The sequence below is a fragment of the Lagenorhynchus albirostris genome, chromosome 3, assembly GCF_949774975.1.
Source record: "Lagenorhynchus albirostris chromosome 3, mLagAlb1.1, whole genome shotgun sequence".
In the NCBI taxonomy this organism is placed as follows: Eukaryota; Metazoa; Chordata; class Mammalia; order Artiodactyla; family Delphinidae; genus Lagenorhynchus; species Lagenorhynchus albirostris.
In genome coordinates, this window is record NC_083097.1 from 133826659 (window position 1) to 133848801 (window position 22143).

The window sequence follows — 22143 nt, forward strand, 5'->3', positions numbered from 1 at the left end:
ACAACAGTCATAGTTACTACTACTGTTGCTATTACTACCCCTACTACTGTACCACGTGGATTACTGTGCATGTCTTTTTTTCCTCTCTTCTTCCTGTCCTTCCTTACTCTCAATATTCTATCTATTTGCTCTCTCATTAACGTGGGCTTGTATTTCCTTTGTAAAAACATACATTGTGGTTCAATCCCACCTCTAGCCCTATCTGTCAGTGTGATGGTGGGTCTCTGACCCTCTCTGACACTTGGTTTACTTATATGTATGTAACATGGGGCTATAATGAGAATCAAATAAAATAATACCCGTAAAGTGCCTACGCATGAAAACCCTTAGTAAATGTGAGCTACTTCTCAATTTCTCGTCAGTATACAATGGATTGGGGGGTTTGGAGCAGTACCAGATTCTCTCCCTGCACTAAAAAAGAGAGAACATCATATCTGTCAAATAGCCTGGATGAAAATCTAAATTTATAAATAGTTTAGAATATTTACAAAAAGTTCACCTCTGCAAGACTTATTTTTCCAAATGTCAGGACCATCATGATGATAACAGGCCAAATTAAAGTCCTCCATCCAGACGCCCAACTGCTAATGCTGCAGGGGATTTATTTATTTTAAAAGAATATTAGCTAAAACATTTTGGGAAACTACATAGTGGGCTTTCACCAGGAAAGAGTCATAGCTGATTATGATATATCCACGAAGGAGAGCAGTTTGTGAGGAGGAGGTGGGCAAAGAAGGAGCATGCGCCCTCCAACCCCCACCTCCCAGCTGGACCCCCCAGATCCATCACGAGGGGCTTCTGGTACACTCAAGGCAGGGGTAGTGGAGGGACACATGAGGGAGGAGGACAAAGGTATCACCTCAGTGGATTTTCCTTTTCATGACTTGTGTTGATTTTTATATGGAAACAGATCCTTTAAAGCAATTTAGATAAATCTAAGGTAGAATTTAACCTCCCTTACGTGTTCACCAAAAAGGGCAAGGAAGTGAGGGAACTGAGAGGAAACTGGGGGACCTTGACAAGGTGGAGGGAAAAATTAACAATTTCCTGATATGCTGAAGTCCTTTATTCCACATCCAACGTGGTGCACCTGGCCTAAGACAGGCATGAGGTTGTAAAGGGAGCATCACACTAACCCCACTTATTCTCAGGGGTCAAGAATATGGCTGATTCTGAGCCCCATTTCTCAGGCCTCACTGTTGACTGCTATGACCTGGATAAAAAGTTCATATTCTATTTATTCTTCCCCTCTTCTCAAGGTCCAGGACAAGCAAAAGAATGAGGGGTAGGAAGGGATGAAGACACAGCCCAGGGCACCTGGGAATGGCTATCCTTGTGAGCACTGTTGTCTCCAGCAGCAAGGAAGAAACATATGCCATGTACGTGATGCTTCTAATGTTACAACCCAATGTTTCCAACAAAGAATGGGGTGCAGTCAGCCAGGGGAGTTCAGTCCACCTCCAGACCTGGGCTGTTCTAACGTGGACAGCAATGAGTTTGGTGGACTGAGAAGTCCATCTCTGATTCAGCTTTAAGGGAGCTTGGATTCTCTGGCCAAGAGCATGCCGCTTGTTGGATGCATGGGAAAGACAAAGGCAGTGGCAGAACGGGCTGGTGAGGGGCTTGCTCGAGCGGCTTACTGGCAGTGAGGTGTGCACATAGAAGGCTTAAAAGGAAGGGCAGCCTCTGCTTTGGAAAGATAAATGTACTCAACTGTCACAGTCTTAACTTTCTGCTTATCTCTGTGGCCCCTCCAAAGAGAAAACACAATCAAAACATCTGGATGGGCTAAACAGTGGTGTCATGGGAGGACAACCAGAAATGGAAATAGAAACTCTGAGTTCTAGCTCCAGTTCTGCTACTGACTCCTTTGTGTGGCCACATACCTATCACTCACACTCCATGGGCTCTGGGTGGCTGCTTTGGGGTGATGTAATTACATATGTCTAAGTCTCAGTATCCTTATCAAGAAAAGCTACACGTTAAGAGTATTTACCTTGTGGTGTAGAGGGAAGATTAAGATGATCTATGTCAAGAACTCAGCACAGTGCCCAGAATCCAGTAAGTCTCAATAAAGTTTAGCCATTCTATGAGCACTTGTAAAGTGTGTGAGATAAGTGAGCTCAATGCTCTCTTGCAGTTCTAACCTTGTTTTTACTCTAAACTTCGGGGAGATGAAAGAAAAGGGGCTCTGGGCATGCTGGCTAAGAAATCGAGGCTCAGAATTTAGAAAGCAAAGGCAAGTTTGCCATGGCTTCTAAGGAATGGTGACACTTATGTTCTGTAATTTGAGCTAATGTTGATTATTGCCAGACAAGTCAACTTGCAGGTTAAAATAATGATCACAGTGCTTGAAAAGTACTGCAAAACTAGAGCATAGTCATTTTCATATGGTTGAAGTCCCACACTGAGACGCCTGAGAGGTATAAACTCCTAGGGCTCTGTGTTCTTCTAGGTTCCCCTGGCAAACTGCTCACTCTCTGATGAAGAGTCATTGAATAAGTCAAGAACCACCTACACCTGGATTATTACTGTCACGTGAATGGTGATCCTTGAAGATGGTCCTACAATAGACTCCATCTACAAATGTTCACAGATTACTACCTTGTTACAGTTTGAACAGGGCTTTGCCTATATATTTTGTGACTTTGCATCTCCTTTCCAATTCCCTATACATAATAGGACCTCCACACTGTGGCTAGCCCATGAGGACAAATGACAAAACAGAAGGTCTCCTGGTGCTGATGGGCCAGTGGATGGAAGTCATTCCAGTAGAAAGTGATGCCTCCTGGTAAACCCAACCCATCTTTCCTAGTTTCCAGAGTTCCGTAGACTGGAGCTGGCCCACCCAGACTGCCATCTCTAAATTCTATACACTCTCTTAGAAATGCAAGTGTAGACAGTCTCCTCAACTAGACCAAGCTATTAGATATTAATGTTCAGACAACACCTACCTCACTCCAGACCAGCATGGTACCGAATATGACCTGTAACCCATCAAAGAAATTGTCCCCTATGATGATCACAGTCGCACCTCCCGTCGTCCATCCTTCACTCGGGCTGATGGCTTTGATACAGGGAGTAGCTGCTTTTCAACACACATGAAAAAGAGAAGGAGTCGGCTGTTAGAACCAAACTTTAATGATGGGAGACTTGAGGAAAAGAAAAAAAAAAAATCTTTTATCTTTTCACGAACAGAAAGTCCCTCAAGATCTCAGCATTTCCTAGTCACATTAGGACCTGAAACCTCAGGGTGCAATTTCAGTTTTTAAAAGCATGCTTTTCATTGTTTCTATTAAGATACATATATGTTACCCAAATCTTTTTCAAACCTGAAATCTTATGAAATAAAACGTAGAAGCAAAATTTAATTTATGAAATGCTAAGGATTTTTTTTTAAATGGGTGATGTTTTAAAATACACTGGAAACCTCATAGAATTGCTTCATAATTAAATACATCTCCTGAAAAGAAAGCTCATAGATTTTTTAGATAAACATTGCTGTTTGATGGGAAGGGAAGAAAGAAAGGAGGCTGGAGCAGAACATCATTCTTGTTCCATGCCTTCTGTCTGTACCACTAACAGAGCAATATTCCTGAATAAAAGTCACTAAGTTTTTTTCAATAAATGTCATGGATCCCATTTTATAGATGCAAAGTATGCAGGTCACTCAGGGTGAATTATGTAACCAAATAGCTGAGTCAGGGCTGAACCACAGAAAGTCCCATGACCTTTGCTTTGTTGTCATTCCCAGGCATAAAACCCAAGAACTGGCTTTTTCAAAACTTCCTATCTCCTTTCTTTCCATTATAAATGGCCCTTGGAGATGGAAAATAATTTGCAAATACTGTGATTCCAAACACACTAGAGGTGGTTTGCCTGATGAGCATGGCGTGCTTTCAACAGAATTACTAGGCAAAAATGAAATCTCTCAGAGAGTACTTTCGTACCACTGAGGACTGTTAACTCCACAATGCCATGCTGCTGTTTTCATGATCACTTTTATGAAAAGGAACAAAGCAAAATTCTAAAGCAAAGGAGATATTGTCTAAGGAGAGAAAATGAGACCCTCCTCTTTAATAAAATGTTTATTAAGTACCCTAGACTGACTTTCCAAGTATTGAAGCCAATGAGAGCACCAGTTAATTTTAACAGGAAGAAACTGGCAAAAAAATTATTGGACTTTGTCAAATTTGGCAAAATGTCATGCTTTAACTTTTGCAAGAAGAAAAGAAAATATGAAGCCCAGCCCGCTGGAACCATTGCTCATGTGCCACCACACAAACAAGCAGAATGGGTTTGATTTTGAGTCAAATTTATCTTATAAAATTGCACAGAGAAATTTGGAAATATCCAAACTAAACATTTCACGTTGGCTGAACTCACAGCAATGCATTTACAACTAAAACTGGGCAGTTCAGATGCCTTTTCTCTCCCCCACTTTCTCCTAAAAACAAAATAATTAATCAAGGAAATGTAAATGATTCATGGCTTGAAAATTCTTGTTCAATTTTTGACACATATAAAGGTTGTGATCAATGTTCCACAGGCATAGGACTTTTTTGTAAAATCTTCCTTTAAAAGTAACCACGTTTAAATGCATAATTGAGTACTCCTAAACTAATGATAGAATATGATGCATGATTCCAAGCAATTTATAAGAGAAATAAACTACATTTAACAACTATATAAAATTCTTAAAATATAAGCAGTTTGGAAACATTCTAGTTAATGTCTCAAAATCTTAATTCTTAATTTCTAACTCAGTATAAGTACTCAGTTGCTAGAGTGGAGTAGAAAAGGTATTACTATACCCCCGGATACTTCTGAGAAGAACAGAATATTGGTTTAACTGAACTGGTCTTGAAAGATTCCTGCCTGATGGCAAAGTGTGGAATCCAACGGTATCATTAAACGCTGACCCTGTGATTGCCCTCATAAACCACAAAATAATCTTGGTGTTTATTATCTGTATTAGCTTTGGGATTTCTTTTAATTTTTTAAATTTTATTTTTTAATCACACAAGCATGTTCTCCTTTCGTTAAGTATGGACTCCTCCAGGCTTTCTCATCATTGCACAAAAGCAGACACAAGGGCGTGTTGGTTTATCTTTGACAGACTCTCCTATTGTAAAGAAGCTATAATAACATGGTCAAGAACTGCCAATTTTATACTTGACCCCAGCTCTCTTTTTTCCATTTGTTATTTGTAAGATATAGACGGCATGTAAGTACATATATGCATAGATGTGTGTGTATGTGTTCAAACATTTCCTAAGGAAAGTGATAATGTTTTCAACCATCCAGAAGAAAAGGTACACGTCAACTAGTCAGAGGTAAGTGAGCATCAAGTTTCAAGAGAAAAACTGGTGAGGAAACAATATACAATACCATCTTCTTAGTTTTGGGGGAGGAACAAAAAGTGCTGGAGGAAGTACTAAAGGAAAAGAGTGGCACCCCTGGATCCATCCTACCTCTATGCTCAACACAATCCACTATCCCTGCTTAGGGAACTAAGTGCCATTCTCAGAACAAGTCGGTCGGGCAGCCCTTTCTAAGTTGAGACCTCAAAGGGTTCCAAAGGTGCTCCTATACATCTGTGTCATGGCAGTCTTGAGAGGAAGCTCTGTGGCACTCCCCCACTGGGAAGATTGGAAAATATGTAAAGGAATCATGGGCTGACCCACTGAGAGAGAGGGGTGAGGAAGGGATGTTACTGGCATTTAGTACCTGGAAGTCAAAGATGCTAAGTTTTCATGCATGAGACAGTCCTGCAAATGAAGAACGCTATAATGTCAATAATGCAGGGTAGAAAACACTGTGACTAGCTAAATGAACCAGGCTCAAGAGCAGTTGTTAAGAACTCACAAATCCATACAGGCCAAGGCAAGAAACACAAATGAATACAGCAGCTCAGGGTCTCAGAATAAGCATGAGATGGATGGTTGCTGGTACCAAATTGGGGAAGCTCCAGCCACCGGTATCCCCGCACAGAGGCAGTCCCAGTGTGAACTGGTCTTCTGATCTTTCTAAAGAAGCCAGGAGCCCAGATTTTTATGTGAAATTTCCCAATCTTTAAATGCTGGCAACTAATTCAATATATATTTTTTTAATGTGTCGGCTAAACAAAATGTTTATGGACTTAAATTTAACTCATCGGCTGCCATCTTACATTTTGACCCTAGTCACAAACAAACTTGCCAGACTAAAAGCAGCACAGGAAGTACTTGCAAACATGCCTAAAATAACAAGTACCCAAATGTTCACTGTAGTATCGACAGTAAACAGTATAAGAGTCTAGGTGCCCCCAGTAAGGGAGTGATCATAGGATGTGTGGAGTATCAATAGAATGGACGAAAAAAATTTTCTATAAACTGACATGGAAAGATGTCAAAATATGTCAGTAAGCAAAACAAAAATCAGTTTGTAGCCTGATGAATAGTGTGATTCTGTTAACTTAAAAACTGATATCTATTAGCCTATATGCATGAGCATGTGTAGGTACGTGTGAACAGGTATGACAGACAAAAGTCTGGAAGGATGTACACGAACTGTCCCCAGTGGGTCCATATGAAAAAGGAAGGTGACTAGAGAAAGGAGACTATTAAATTCTACTCTATAGATAGCCGTATGGTTTGAATTTTTCCAGTGAGCACATACTAAGGTAATACGTTTTAATTAAAAAAATAACAGCAGAGCGTTTAATTCTGTGCAACATAAAGGTTATACGTTTTAGAGCAAATTGATACTACTTTTTTTTTTTTAAGCTCAGATGTGCTAAGTAACAGACCCTGAGCCTCCCCTTCCGTCTTCTCTTGGGGTATGTTTTCTCTGAGAAAGCTCGGAGAACGTCTGCAACGACTTGTTTTTCTTTCACTCAGGATATCCAGAGAGATGCAGAGGGAAGATAGTTTATAATAGTCACGGTGGATGTGTTTGGTGAAATCTGAAGGTGAAAAGACTCATGAAAGAGTTCAATCCAGCCCAGGAGTGTAATAATCAATACAATTCTATCTCCAAGGAAATATTATGGAATAGGGGAGAGGAGTGGATTTGAATACAAAACCACTTCTACCGGCCAAATCTTGATTTAATTAATGAAAGAGTCTTTCTTCCTCGCCAATGAATTTTCACAGTCTGGGTCTTCACAAGGACAGTAAGCCAATTCCTGGTTCTAAATCTCATTAAAAATAAAAGTTTGGGTGTTTTTTTCTCTTTTGTTTTTTTTTAAACCTCTCCTCCCACTCACAACAGCCACCCAAGTAAAGGAGATTTTTCCTTCCTTCAAACTATGACAATAACATGATTATACCACCACAGTTTAGCATAATGGCTCTGAAATGCTCGTGGCACGTTGCAGAGTTAAAGTGGAAATTATTAGGTAGCTCTTCTTTGTTATAATAATGATCACTCCACAAATAAAAGCTCTTCTCCCAAAGGTACTGCAAGGCGCAAAATGCTAATTCTGAAGATTATGTGTGCGCTTTTATTAAATATTACTATGCCCTGCCTGTTTGAGGGCTTCTCTGCTCTGATTGTTTTATGAGTACCATGTTAATGTCATTCCCATCTTGCTAGCAGCGGGCACACATTTTAGCGTTTGTATGAGAGTTGATCAAAGGCCACGTGCTGGGGGAATTGCTGAGAAAACACGGACAAGCGATAAAAATCTAACAGATTAATTGGTTTAAATTTCATTTCAGGGTGTTGAACTTTGGCTCGGAACTCTAATACTACACCGTGAGTCAGGGCCTAATTACCAGATTTCCAATTTGCTTCTGAACAATGGTTGCGGTGAGAAGGAAAAGAGAGGGTAGAACGAGGGGGAAAAAAAAAAAAAAAAAAAAAACGAAAGAAAGAAATCGTTCAGGCTCCAGTACATATTTAACAACTAATGTTCTGTGTGCAGACAATTGCACCAGGGGCCATTTGCTATCACCTGCTCTACTTCCAGAGGGTTTATATTTCCTTCCAATAGCCACAGAAGGCAGAAGAAATCACGGATGGCCTCAGCAGTTTGAAATTTTCTGATTTATAGAATCAGTATTACAAGATTCGAATGCCTGCTCACCCACACTGGAAGTATCAGGCTTTTTATTAGCGAGGTGAATTTATAAACTGGAATCGCCCCTCAGCCTCCAATAGCAATGATCTATTTCATTGATAGAAAGCCAGGGCCGGGAGAACCATGTTTACCTCGGGGTTTACGGGGGGCCTTGGGAATAAGGGTTAATTGAGCTCAGAGGTGCCTGCCCATTGAGGTGAATTAGTGGTGTGCGCAGCTATCAACAGGGTCCTGGGGCTGCTCTTACTTTTGCCTCTGAAATCTCTTTGTACTGTGATCAATACCTCACTTGTCTGGGGTAGCTGTATAGATGACCCGGGTGCAGCATTTACCATCTCTTATCCCCAAAATGAGGCTTTTGTGACAGTCGATGTCCCATTACAGAAGCCTCACTAGAGATGTGTCGTTTGGCTCTTTTCTCCATCCCTGTGTTTAAATACCATGGGGAAACAATGCTCAATCAGTTGGTAAAAGGTACAAATTTAGAAATGCTTTAATCCCACTCCAAATCTCAAAATAAAGTTCCACTGAAGTGGAGGTAATGTTATTTTCCATTTTCTTTGTGTATGGTATATGGGAAAAAAAAATGGAAACCCTCCTTTTCCAGCATTCTGTTAACCAGAACTCTCTACTACTGATGAACATTTCTACAGAGCAGATACTGATGCTTACAATGGAGGTGAAGATGCCAGCACCAGCCCTTAATGGCTTCTGAGTAAAGACAGAAAGATGCGACTATGTTAAGTTGATTCTAACGTTCAGGGTATTATAGCATCTGAAAATGGGCCAGAGCTCCAGCTTTTCAAGTTCCACATCTACCACCCAGTGCGACCTTGAAGCAGTCACTTACCCTCTCTCTGAGTCACCCGCTCTAAGCAGTGGTGGTACCCACCTCACAGACTCCTGGCAAAATGCAGAAAGTGCCTGCTTGGGTATTGCTGTTTTACTATGTTCCATGCACATAGGACGCTAGTTGCTATAATAACAATTACTGTCATCATCAGTTCCCCACTAACCAGAGTTTATTTACTAGAATACACCATAGTCTCACCATCGCAGATTATGAGGCGGATTGTAAAACTTCCCTAGGAAATTTCCAACCCAGTGACTTGCTAACATAGCTAAGCTTACTGAGGAGGTGAATTTGGCATCAGTAATTACAAAGTAGAATTTTTTTTTAAGGCTCTCATTAGCCTGGAATGAATATTAATGGCAATCTTTTCAGAAATGAGGAATTAACTTTAATGTTTTTGCCCCAAACTCTTGAGACTTGGCAGAAAGTGTTGCGAAACCCATGAGCTCAGCTCATTTCTATGGGACACCTGTGACCTCATAAACTCTCAGGCCTTTCTCCCTTGTATCTACTTGATTTTGGTAAGGTTGTGCTTGGGAGCAAGCCTGTTTCAGAGATGGATGGGGACACAAAGTACCCCCACTTGGACTCAGTGCACAGTTATCTGCCCTTCCTGTTTAATTGGAACTATTATTTTTGCTAAAACTATTATCTTTTCTAAAGTGAAATGATGATTTTCCTGACTGCTCACAGCTCATCAGGAGCAACACCTGCATTCTTTGATCCTGACATCCAGTAGCTGCTGGCCAGGGAGGAGGGCAAACAGAGGGTTTGACCCTCCTGGGAAACCTGGCTCTGTTTATTTTCACCATGTACAGGAAGTGAATCTATTCTGGGTTCACCCAGCCTCCAACTGGAAGCCTTAGAAACCAGTAGCAGTTATAATGCCTGACCTGAACCCTAGCACCAGAGGGTGCAAACTTCACTTTCAGAATGCTAACCTCACCACAGACTCCTAGCCAACTAATAAACAGATAAACAAATTTGACAGTTTCCTCACTCAAGATGGAGCAGTCTTTGTAACACTTACGCTCTTACTTTAACTTTACTAACCAGATTTATTTCTGCCTTCCTTTATTTTCTTTAGTAATTGCTTTATGCAGTTAAGCATTTTATTGTTTATTAGGGTTTTTATTTGGGTTGGTTTTGTTATTGGCCTGCATTTATTGCCCCATCCACTAGCATATCTAGATATTACTTGGCAAAGAATCACATATTATATATGCAAAAGAGCCTCCCTCCTTCTCTCTCCCAACCCCCTGTGTGTATGTGGGTGTTTGTGTGTGATGGTGTGTTTGTCACTCTGAAGAGAACTGTAACCCATGATATAGATATTTCTCAACACCAGATGCAATTAAATCTATTAAATATTAAATGAGGAGTTCAAGAATTTCAAGTGTTTTTCATCCTTTATTCCAAAGTGACTTCATTTGGCAAGAAAGCCCTTTGCTTTGACATTAATGGCTCTCTCAGAAAACAAGTGAAGGAAAAATTCATAGTTGCTAGATGGAAACATGGATCTAATATCCATCTACATCAAGGCAGACTTAACCCAGTGGGGCTGTCTAGGTGTATCTGAACTTAGCAGAATACCTAAGTTCCAAACTATGCCATTTGCTAAATACAGAGCAAGTCCAAATCATATCTACTTGCCATTTATTTTGCAGATTTCTTATTCTGTTCTGAATTAGCAAAATTCCTCAACAATGAGTGGACATAGATCTGAACAAAGGAAGGACAGAAATCCTGGTACAGAAATCCTGGGGCAACAATCGTAATCCGAACATTCCAGGACAAGCACTTTGGGATTTCTGAGTTTGTCTCTTTGTGATCCAGAACTTTGTGCAGGTTCACTACACAGGGTGATTTAAAAATTTAACAGTGAAAAATCTTGACATTTTGATGTACCTGTAACTTCTAAATTGCACTTGAAAGACTTGTTTAAGGCTTTTTGATTTAATGACACGCAACACAGCATTGTTTCATAATATGCAAAAATTGTTTGTTAAAAACACTTCAGGAGGGCTTCCCTGTTGGCGCAGTGGTTAAGAATCTACCTGCCTATGCAGGGGACACAGTTCGAGCCCTGGTCCGGGAAGATCCCACATGCCGTGGAGCAACTAAGCCCGTGTGCCACAATTACTGAGCCTGCGCTCTAGAGCGCGTGAGCCACAACTACTGAGCCCACGTGCCACAACTACTGAAGGCTGCACGCCTAGAGTCCATGCTCCGCAACAAAGAGAAGCCACTGCAATGAGAAGCCCGCCCACCACAACGAAGAGTAGCCCCTGCTCGCCGCAACTAGAGAAAGCCTGCGCACAGCAACGAACACCCAATGCAGCCAAAAATAAATAAACAAATAAATAAATAAACAAAAACATTTCGGGAGCTCAGAATTTTATAACTCAAAGAGGTGAGAATGTACTGCTTTCCACCTCAAGTTTGATCTGTCAAATCCAAAATTAAAATGTACAAAATATCAATCCTAGAGCAGCTCACAGCAAATAATGCCATCAGTTTTTCTTTTTTCTTGTCCTATGACTGTCAGCCACCCCTTTGCAAAGCAACAGAGAAAAATTATCATGGAGGGTGGAAGAATCCTCAAAATGAATTATTCATGGGTCCAATTGTGATATTTGTTGCAACAATAGTAAATTCACTTGCCTCTGATTATACAGTAGGTAAATAACTCTTTTCTTCCTGATGAGAACTTTCATGCACAAAATTATTTTTAGCCCAATTCTCCTGATTATCCTGTTATAAGAAAAGTTCTAGATATGAAAGTCAGGGAAGAAATGGAAATGAAAGTCACTTTCCAAAAAAGGACACCCAATATTGTGAAGAAAGGAAACAATTTTCAGGTTAAAAAAAAAAAAAACATGTCACTGCTTCTTCATGGAATCCTCAAGTGTTTATTTGCAAGCAATCTTCCTGGGCCTGGAAAATCATAAAGTCAAATATGAGCAAGTCTAGTGGAAAATCTGTGACGCTACTCTTGGCTGGAGCCGTATTTTTAACAGGCCTTGAATGTGTGTGCCGGATTATCCAGATGGTCATACAGGAATCGGCCTGATAGGATTAAACCTTTATGCTGAACTCTGCTCCATCTGTTCTCCAAGGTTTGCCTTTCCTTATCTGAATATGAATTTTTAGCCTCCTTGTGTCTGGGAGTCAGACTAAATTCAGCATTCAAAACAGAGATGTGTGCAGATAGTTTAACATTTCGCTACTTAGTCTCAGTTGACATCAACTTGGTCTTTTTCTAGTAAATATTTTTGCGAAGAATTTTCCTAAGAAGGAATTTAAACGTACGGAGAATCTACTTTTTTTGTTAGAGGGCTTTGTCTTCCTCCTCCTATTGAATTCTAGGACTCATTCTGTTCACTGTCCTAATAGGGGTTTACATTGATGTTTGCACATAAAGATAGTAAAGCAAGACCTGTATCCTCTCTGCAGATCCGACTTTAAGAAGAGATGACATATAATTCCGACTGGATGAATGATCCAAGCAGAATATATTCATGTATGCTTTGTTCTTTTTCTCCATTTCAAGAGGATTAGTATTAGTCACCGTTTGATAAAATTAGCTACAACAGCTGTTTCTATCATGTTCATTAGGTTTTCTATGTTTTTAAGGAGGCTTTCTCAGGGGAGGGGGTTTGTAATTCAGAGCTCCATCTTCAATGAAACAGGCTGATGTTTGTTTTGCCCTCCTGTGCATCTATCCCTGGAAGCAGTGAAGTTACTCATTTCTCAGTTGGAAAAGCTGGCTTGGGGCAAGTTGTCAATGGGCCAGAGCCTGGTAGATGGTTCTGGGGTTTCCAACCCTGTGACAAAGGAAAGGGGAGGGTTCTGACTGCTGGGCTCAGTGAAGCACACCAAGGTGCAAAGGAATAAAGAAGCTGCATGAAAGAGGGATCATTCAGAATCCTACATTGTGGCTGGTTTAGGGCAATGTGGTCATTAGGTGTGTTGGATTTATGCTTGTGATGGAAACGCAAGAGCCAGCAGCCTGTGCAGCCCCAGCCCTAAGAAGAGAGGATCCCCCTAGCAGTCTAGCAGGGCTCCATCGGCTTTCCATAGCCCCCTTGGTAACCCTAATTCCTGGCTCTATGCCACCACGAATGGCAGCAGCAAGCAGCTAATCAAAAATGTAGGCTTTTCTACACATAGGTCTAGTTATTATAAATACGCAATACCCTTAACTGATGAAAGGTCAGGGGGCAGAGAGCAGTGAGACTTCCCATTCAAGCTTAGGATGACTTACGTTTATTGGTATAACTCTCGTAGAACATATGTATCTGGCTCCTTAAATGGACAAGAATTCTAGTCAGGTGATAAGGGGTGGTACCAAATAGGTGATCCTAACTGATGAAGCCCGCTGTAAGTAATCTCTTGTAAAATAGACATGCTGACCAAACACAGTCCTAGCACCTATTCTCCACATTTTATCCTAAACAAGGACACTGCATTGGATGTTCAATCCCATTACTTAAATCTGCTTTGCCCAATATGGTAGTTACTGGCCATATGTGACTATTGAAATTTACTTTTTAATTAACAAAAATTCAATAAAAATAGAAATTATTTTCTGGGTCACACTAGCCACATTGGTCAAGAGCTACATGTGACTAGTGACTATCACACTGGACAGTACAGTTATGGAACATTTCCATCATCACAGGAAGTTCTATGGAACAGTGCTGATCTATGGTTCAAGTGTAAATAACTGAGCCTGTCACTGACAGAGAATAAACAGAGCTACCATTTATGGGGTGCCCTCCACACGCCAGAAACTGTGCTAGGAACAATTAATCTCTAATCCCTCCAACAGTGATCACAAAATCAAGTGCTCACAGGGCCAGGCAGGAAGGTAAATAAATAAAATGGGCTAGGGGCAACACAATGGGAGAGGTGGGGAGTGTGGCCAACTGTAGAGTGTATCCCCTACCCAAGAGGGACACAACTTCTCAGTTTAACCTAATTGTTTCCATTTGAGAATGTGGCACTACCAGCCCTACCAGCTCTTCTGAATATTAAGAGAATGTGCACATCCAGATTTTCATATGAAACATCTTCATTTTTAATTGTAAAGCAACAAATACATAGTTTCTTAAAGCAACATGCAAACCAAACCTAAATATGACTTAGAGCTGGATTCAGTCCATGATCTGATCCATCAGTGTGCAACTTCTATAAATCCTTGGAGGGCCAATCATCTTTTAGTTATTAATTTCTGAAACTGCATGACTAATACTGCCACCGACTCATCAAACAACAGACACAAACCACACCACTGTCAATTCTGTCTCTGATTGTTCAATCCCTCTCCCAGAACAACACAGAAGTCCCCAGCTAGCCCTCCTCCGCTGTGCAGATTTTCTATAAGCAGTCTGGGAGACGAGCTCCGTGCTCCTGAAGGATTTCTACTGTCATTATGCAAGACAGCATAGATAGTGACTTTTTAAGGAAACTACGCTTTGAATGTGAGCAGCATCTCAACATCAACCTTGTCCAACCTTTAGTAACGCACAACTCTTGCTTTATGCTTTTCAGAATAGCACTGCTTACATATCTCTCCACAACCTAGGCTGCTACTGCTAACGTATTTGAGTGAACTTTTATTATTGAGAACCTTATCGTTTTGAGCCAGTTTCCTCTCTTCGCTGACACATTCGGTGATGCTGCACTCCAGTGTTTGTCATAGCACAGATGTTTCCATGGTGATGATCAGTGACGTCACAAGCACCAGGATGTGTATCATCAAACTTATCCAGACAGAGGAGCAAAAAAGAGTGAGAGCTCCACTTCCATTTGAACTCCATGTTGGACTGACTTGGCCACCTCAAAAATTACTCTTTGGAGTCTGGGCTATTCTATCTGGACTGCAAAGGGCAAGTACTCACACTTGCCTGTTTATGATTCATTTCTACTATCAGATTATTAATTAGGTGCTAAGTCCCACGTACATACCAAAACCCAGATTAACCTGCCTCTGATGCCCACTTTCAAAACAATACTGCCCTGCTCAGAAGCTTTCTGTCGTTTCCCCTTAGCCTACAGGATCAAGTCCACCCTTACAAGTCTGGCTGATTCACCCCTTCCAACCTCACCCTCCACCTATCCCAAACTGGAAGAAGGGCTCAGCAGCACTTGGGACCACTGGTTCTGGATTCAGGAGGTCTCAGCTCACATTCCAGCTTCTCCACTTACCAGGCTGGGCAACTTACTTCACTTTTCTTTTCTTTTCTTTTTTTTAATTAATTTATTTATTTTTGGCTATGTTGGGTCTTTGTTGCTGTGGGCAGGCTTTCTCTAGTTGTGGCAAGTGGGGGCTACTCTTCGTTGCAGTGCGCGGGCTTCTCATTGCAGTGGCTTCTCTTGTCGCAGAGCACGGGCTCTAGGCACGCGGGCTTCAGTAGTTGTGGCTCCCGGGCTCTGGAGCGCAGGCTCAGTAGTTGTGGCGCACGGGCTTAGTTGCTCCACAGCATGTGGGATCTTCCCGGACCTGGGCTCGAACCCGTGTCCCCTGCATTGGCAGGCAGATTCTTAACCACTGCGCCACCAGGGAAGCCCCTACTTTACTTTTCTTATGTCTCAGTTTCTACCACTCTAATTGGGGATAATACTTAAAGAGAACCCCCCTCATGAGGTTATTGTGAGGTTTAAATAAGTTCACCTAAATTTACAGAGTTCAGCACAGAGAAGAAATGAATAAATGTGAGAGAGAAGGAAGGTGGGGAGGAGTTGCCAGAGGAGGAGGAGGAAGGTCGGGAAGAAGAAAATAAAGATGATGACGGCAGACTCTCCAAATACAGTCTCCAAACACGCTTTGCACATTTCCACCATTTCTTTTCAAGGAGGTTATACCACTCACTTCCACCCAAATAGTACTTTGCTGAAAGGCTGGTCTTTTGTGGGAAGCTGTTTCTATCCCAGTCTACAAAACACTGAAAACTTCAGTGAACTCCTTCATTTGTCACTTACTTCACTTTTTCTTGAACTTTTATCTTTGTATACAAACAGGTGTGTGTGTGTGTGTGTGTGTGTGTGTGTGTGTGTGTGTGTGTGTGTGTGTATACAGCTGGGCATGTGTATATATACATATATGCAAAACAACCCAACTATCAACACATCCCTTGAAGGCAGGGACCTCATTCATTCACAAACTGGATAGTCAGTGCTCTGCACTTAACCAATACCTGACAATTAACTAGCACTGTTATGTTTTCAAAGGGGTTGCCCATAATTAACACAATTAATATCAACCCCAAGTGGTGGGCAAGGAGATGTTATTTTAAATTCCACTTTACAAATGAGGTAACTGAATCTTGGAGACTCACTTGAACTTGAAACTTTGAGAATCCATATTGGTTGATAAAGTCAGATCTTCAAAATACCCAAACTACCCTTCAATTTTGGTATTTATCTGAAATTTCTGCTCAGTTTCGCTAAACTTCGACCATGTAAACACAGCCAAAGTCCCATAAAATCTTAGTTGTGAAATTCCTTATTCCCAAGATAGAGGGTGGATATTTATTAACTTTACAGAATATTACTACTCGATTTCCAAGTAAAGTTATTTTCCCCCTAAGACTCAGCCCCACGTATGAATTATAGTAAAATCTCTCTTTACCTTCTTCTGTTTCCAAGTTCAAAAAAATGGCATCCTAATATAATACCACAAGTGCCAATTTAAACACAGGAACACTGAAAATACTGCCAGACTTTGAGGCTTAGAAGCTTTCCTACTGCTGTTAAGTTGGGCTGCTAAACCCATGGTCAAGAGTCCGAACATCAAATATAAGTGATAGCAGCACTGTGAGAACTTACATCTTTAAACTGTAGGGCAGTTCCCCTTAACTTTCATTTTCAACTTGACATTATCCATCTCAGTGGTGTTCATTATAGAATTTTGCACATATAAAGAAAATAATAAAAGTTTACTGATTAAATAGGTTATCCTAAAACAGTAACTTAATAACATTTTCCCCAACTTGTCTTTTTTTTTTTTTTGAGCAACAAGGATTGGGTTCCACAGGCTTTAGCTAACCAAACCAAGAAGAGTTTCTAGGTTTCTGCCAAAGTTGAAAGGTAGAGGAATCTGAGGTCTGACTTTAAAGATTTGTTGCACATAACAGTTACTGGAAGAGCACAGCTGGCGTGGTGATTCAGCCAGAATATTTTAGCAAAGAATGACCCATGGACTTCCCTGGTGGCGCAGTGGTTGGGAATCCACCTCCCAAAGCAGGGGACACAGGTTCGAGCCCTGGTCCAGGAAGATCTCACATGCCGTGGAGCAACCGAGCCCGTGTGCCACAACTACTGAGCCTGCACTCTGGGGCCCACGAGCCACAGCTGCTGGGCCCGCGCGCCTAGAGCCTGTGCCCCGCAATGAGAGAGGCCACCGCAGTGAGGGGCCCGCGCACCGCAGCGAACAGTAGCCCCCGTTCACCGCAACTAGAGAAAGCCCGCGCACAGCAACGAACACCCAACGCAGCCAAAACTAAATAAATTTAAAAAAAAAGAATGACCCAAACTCTGTTTTCCTGCTCTACTAGGAAATGACAAACCACTCTGGAACCTCTCTGGCACTCATTTCCCTCCCCCACAGCCCCACACATAACACACCTAAAAGCATCTGCCTCCAAACCAGCGCGTAGGACCTGCTCAGCCTGCTGCCTTCCCAACTGCGCTCAAAAGAGAAGTAGCCAAAGAATAAAAGAGAGTTCTCGATTTGTACCAACCACATTAATTTTAATCATTCTTCCAAATAACAGCCAGAGTCTACTGCTATTTGTATGTCTTCTGACATTTTTATTGCTGTGCCCCAAGGTGGATGAAAGAAACTGATGTGTTGAGAAGAAGCCCCAAACCTGGCGCTGTCTCTGCCTCTATTCCCCATGTTCTCCTGCTGTACATCGCTCCCGAACTAGGGGGGAAGAATGTGGGTTTGAACAACTGGCGTCCTGCTGATTGCAACTGTCAGTTAAATAAGCCAGTAACACAGGAGCGTATGTTCACACATAAAATATTAATTGCACAGATTGGGGTAAAAATATATTAATACGTGGGTTCCACTTTCATGCTTAGTGGTCAGATAAGTATTCGGCCAATTCAGTTCTATTTCTGCGCCCCACAGTCTCGACAGTGTTACTTTTGTGTTTCACTTTTCTTTTCCTTCTCTAGTTACCGTCTGGTTTCCCATGTTGGTGCCTTCATTATGACTGACCAGCAGCATACGTTTAAGCAGGATTTTAATTACTAGGTCATCTCCTAGCCAACTTGCCCAAGGCAGGCTGGCAGAAAAGCCCTACAATCCATGCCTTAGACTTTCCTTTGCTCCTCTCCAGGTAAATCTCTTTTTTTTCTGAGGACGCTAGAATCATGCTGATGGCATCATATTCATCTGATAAAGATGATGATCACCTAATTTCTATAAAGTTTCATTTCTGTCCACTGAGTATTTCAAGTTGCAGGGCTGGCACAGAGTGGTTGAGATGGGGTGCCTGATAGCGTGACGTGATACCAGGATTTTTTTATCTTAACCCAGAAAAGCACCTTCCCATATATCACTGCACATGCCAACTAACGTACCCTGGGGATTTAGCACAGATCTGGCTTTTCAATTTGCCTTTGAGTAACGTCGTCAATTTGCTTCAATTGAAGCAGGAATTATATTACATGATCAAATGGCAGGAGAATTTCTCTCCACCTCTGAAGTCCAACGTGAGGGAATCAGCAATGACTAAAGAGTGGGAAAGAACAGTGGTGATGGCCGACTGCGTCAGCTACTTGGATGTCCAAATGCTGCAGATACAAAAATCTGACTCTTTTTTTTCTTTTTGGCCACAACCAAATTTTTGAAAGATGGCTTCAGTGTCCCTCATTTGCTAAATGGAGAGAGTAATAGTAGTGCCCTCCTATGGTGGTTAAGAGCATTAAAAGAGATGATATAAAGTGCTCAGCATTAAACGTGATGTTAGTAAATGCTCAAAGGCTGCTATCATAACAGCAAAATCACCATCACTCGAAACACTGGTCTAAAAGTTAGCATTTTACTGGGCAAAGAGGTCTGTTAGCCTGTGATTGTGAAAATACATTGGACCCACTTCTCCAGGTCAAAGAGAAAGCAACCTATGGGAAATTTCCAAATTTATTTTCTCAAAAATGGATCTAAGACCTAAGCCACTTTCCCATTTGGGTCTCCCCTAAGCTGCTGCTTCTTTTTTTTTTCTTTTAACATCTTTATTAGAGTATAATTGCTTTACAATGGTATGTCAGTTTCTGCTTTATAACAAAGTGAATCAGTTATACATACACATATGTCCCCATATCTCTTCCCTCTTGAGTCTCCCTCCCTCCCACCCTCCCTATCCCACCCCTCTAGGTGGTCACAAAGCACTGAGCTCATCTCCCTGTGCTATGCGGCTGCTTCCCACTAGCTATCTATTTTACCTTTGGTACTGTATATATGTCCATGCCTCTCTCTCGCTTTGTCCCAGCTTACTCTTCCCCTAAGCTTCTAATATTTTGTTCCCATGTGGAATTTTGGATATGCTTTCCCCTCTGCCTAAATTGCTCTTTCCTCCTTGCTTGACGAAATGCTACTCCTTCCTTCTTATTTTAAATTTTAAGTGTCCTTGATTCTTCAGACTTGGCTGAGTTCCCTTGTTTAAAGCTCCCTTAGCAGTCTGTATTTCTCCTGTAGAGTGCTTACCATTATTTCAATTTAAGTAATTCTACGTGCAATCATTTGCTTTATATCGACACATAAATATGCACACGCACGTGACTGTACACCTCATAATGTCAACTATTGTGGCTGCCTTGTTCACCTCTGCATCTCTATTGTCTAATAGAGTAGGCAGTCAGTAAATAAATGTAAGTAGCTGAGTGACTGAATGCTGAACGAATAAGCCAGCGAACTAAAGAAGAATCATCAGAGTTGTTAACATATTAAGGCATTAAACAGACTAGCTTAAAAAAAGTTGAGACATCTTCCAGTGGTTATTAACTGCCACTACACCCACACTGGGCTTCCTCACTGGATAAGGCAGTGGCTCTGTGGAATCGGGTTTCCTAAGCTGCTCTGGTCCCCCTTCTAGCAGCAGGCACTCCATTCTCATGGGGGTTAAAATTAGCACCAGTAAGCTCCCCCTGCACTGGGCTCTAATCATGCAAGGGCCCAGGTGGATCTTGCTGACAGATGTTAAGGTTAGAAGGAAGGGTAGCAGCCAGATGAGAAAACAGAGCCACCCCCCTTCCGGAGGTACCAGCACTTCCTGTCTTTAGGCTTCGCTGGTTCCTGCCTGCCCCGCCCCTCCCCCATGCATCGGTTTCAACACAGTTGCTGCTCTTTCTGTCATTTGAACTCAAATCCTATCTTGGAAATTGATGGGCGATTCTGCCCCTGACAACACAATGTCAGCTTTGCTCAGCGTCCAGCTGGTTCCGTATATATTATCATAATGCGCTGCCTGGGTGGACCCTGGCTGATGCTCTCCCTTGACTCAAATCCTCCTTTCCACACTAATTTCTGCTTTCTGACATGCAGACACTACTTGTTTAAAAATAAAAACAGAGGTAACAGCTTGGGAGACATTTTGATTTTCAAAATCCTGTGAGGACATTAAGTCTATTCTCATGGTAAACTGAGCTAAAAAGGTTTTCTATTAAAAAACAATATTTGACTCATAAAAAAAAAAGTGTTTCCCAGGGTCCTATACTGTTTCCTGGTGACATGAAAAAAGTATTACTTCTCCCAACCCCTAAGCCCTCCAAAACAGTGTTTCAGTCCTGATTTTGCTCCATCCTCTACCACTTACTCTATGACTTAATTAACATTATAGTTGCTATTTTTGTTTACATTGACTTACTTTTTCTTTATACTTTTTCTTTAAATTCAATCTTGCCCTCAGCAAGAATAGCTGTGAGGGAGATCAGCTCCGTGCTTTGTGACCACCTAGAGGGGTGGGATAGGGAGGGTGGGAGGGAGACGCAAGAGGGAGGGATATGGGGATATATGTATATGTATAGCTGATTCACTTTGTTATACAGCAGAAACTAACACACCATTGTAAAGCAATTATAGTCCAATAAGGACGTTAAAAAAAAAAGAATACCTGTGAGACCACAACTTGGGAGTGCTTTGTTTTTTTGATTTTGTTTTTTGCTTATGCATTAAGATAGACATAACTATTTTTAAAAACTTTTTTGAATGACTTTTTTCTCTCTATCACCTAACTGCATGGGAAACCTAATAAAAAAGCTCACTGCTAACCAGTGAACCAAGCGAATTCAACACTACACCATATCAGCTGAAGGAATTCAGAGAGAACAACGCCGGGTGAGAGCTACCTAAGGCACAAGTGGCTGTGTATGCCACACCGTGTGGTTTTTCCAGGCCTCCTGGAACTCACTGTCAGTCTCCTGCAGAAATGCCCAAGGCAAAAGGAAGTTGGTCTCAGACCTGTCCTGTGGAGTGAACATTACCTTGGTATGTTGGTGGTCACTCACCAAAGCAGTGTGTTAGTATAGCAGCTCAGGAGATCAGCTGGGCTCAAACAACAAATCATCAGGGCTTAAAGGGCTCATCAAGCTCCCTGTCCCCAGCCCCACTTAATAGATAAGGAAACTGAGGCCCAAAGAAATCAAAGTACGTAGTGGAGGTCACGTGGCAAAGTAGGGACAGTGCTCTGTTTTCATATATTTCTGCATGCATGAATGAAAATGTTCAAACAAAGAAATGTTTCAAACCCACTCCTGGTCAGTGCCCCTAAATATCTCATCTTAATAAGACTTATGACCAGTACATAGAAGCTCTCATCTGCATATTCACATCACTTGAATCCTTTCATATTCTCAAGTAAGTAGAAAGTAATTAGGAAGAGGCCCTTGGCTTGAAACAATCAATTATGCAGATAAACACGATTGGAATTATGATGCTTTTGTAACCAAATAAAAAACAAAAAATTAGGCTTAAAAAAAAGTTCTGTCATTTCGGTCCAAAACATAGGCAGAAAGCACTATTCTGTCACCCCACCCCCTCCCCTGACACTGTGTGCTTATTAAAATAAGTTAGGTGTGGTGCAGTCATTTATTAGGTCACACAAAATACCAAATACTGGAAGTTTCCCACAATTCACAGGTTTCTCAAGAAATTCATAGAAGAAAACTGCCTCCCCGAATCCATCTCCGTTTCCCATGGTCCCTGTGGCATGAG

At 41.5% G+C, this 22143-nt stretch overlaps 1 protein-coding gene across 8 annotated transcripts in view; it reads right to left on the reverse strand.

Annotated features, from left to right (window-relative positions):
* The window catches only part of EBF1 (EBF transcription factor 1), a 413301-nt gene that overhangs the window by 94621 nt on the left and 296537 nt on the right, over positions 1–22143 (reverse strand). For 4 of the 8 annotated variants that reach the window (XM_060144143.1, XM_060144140.1, XM_060144138.1 and 1 more), the window contains one exon: positions 2955–3085. In XM_060144143.1, coding sequence (XP_060000126.1) covers positions 2955–3085 — 131 coding nt within the window. Of the gene's footprint in view, positions 1–2954; positions 3089–22143 lie in introns of all 8 variants that reach the window. The other 4 variants (XM_060144141.1, XM_060144139.1, XM_060144137.1 and 1 more) reach the window with 1 other exon arrangement.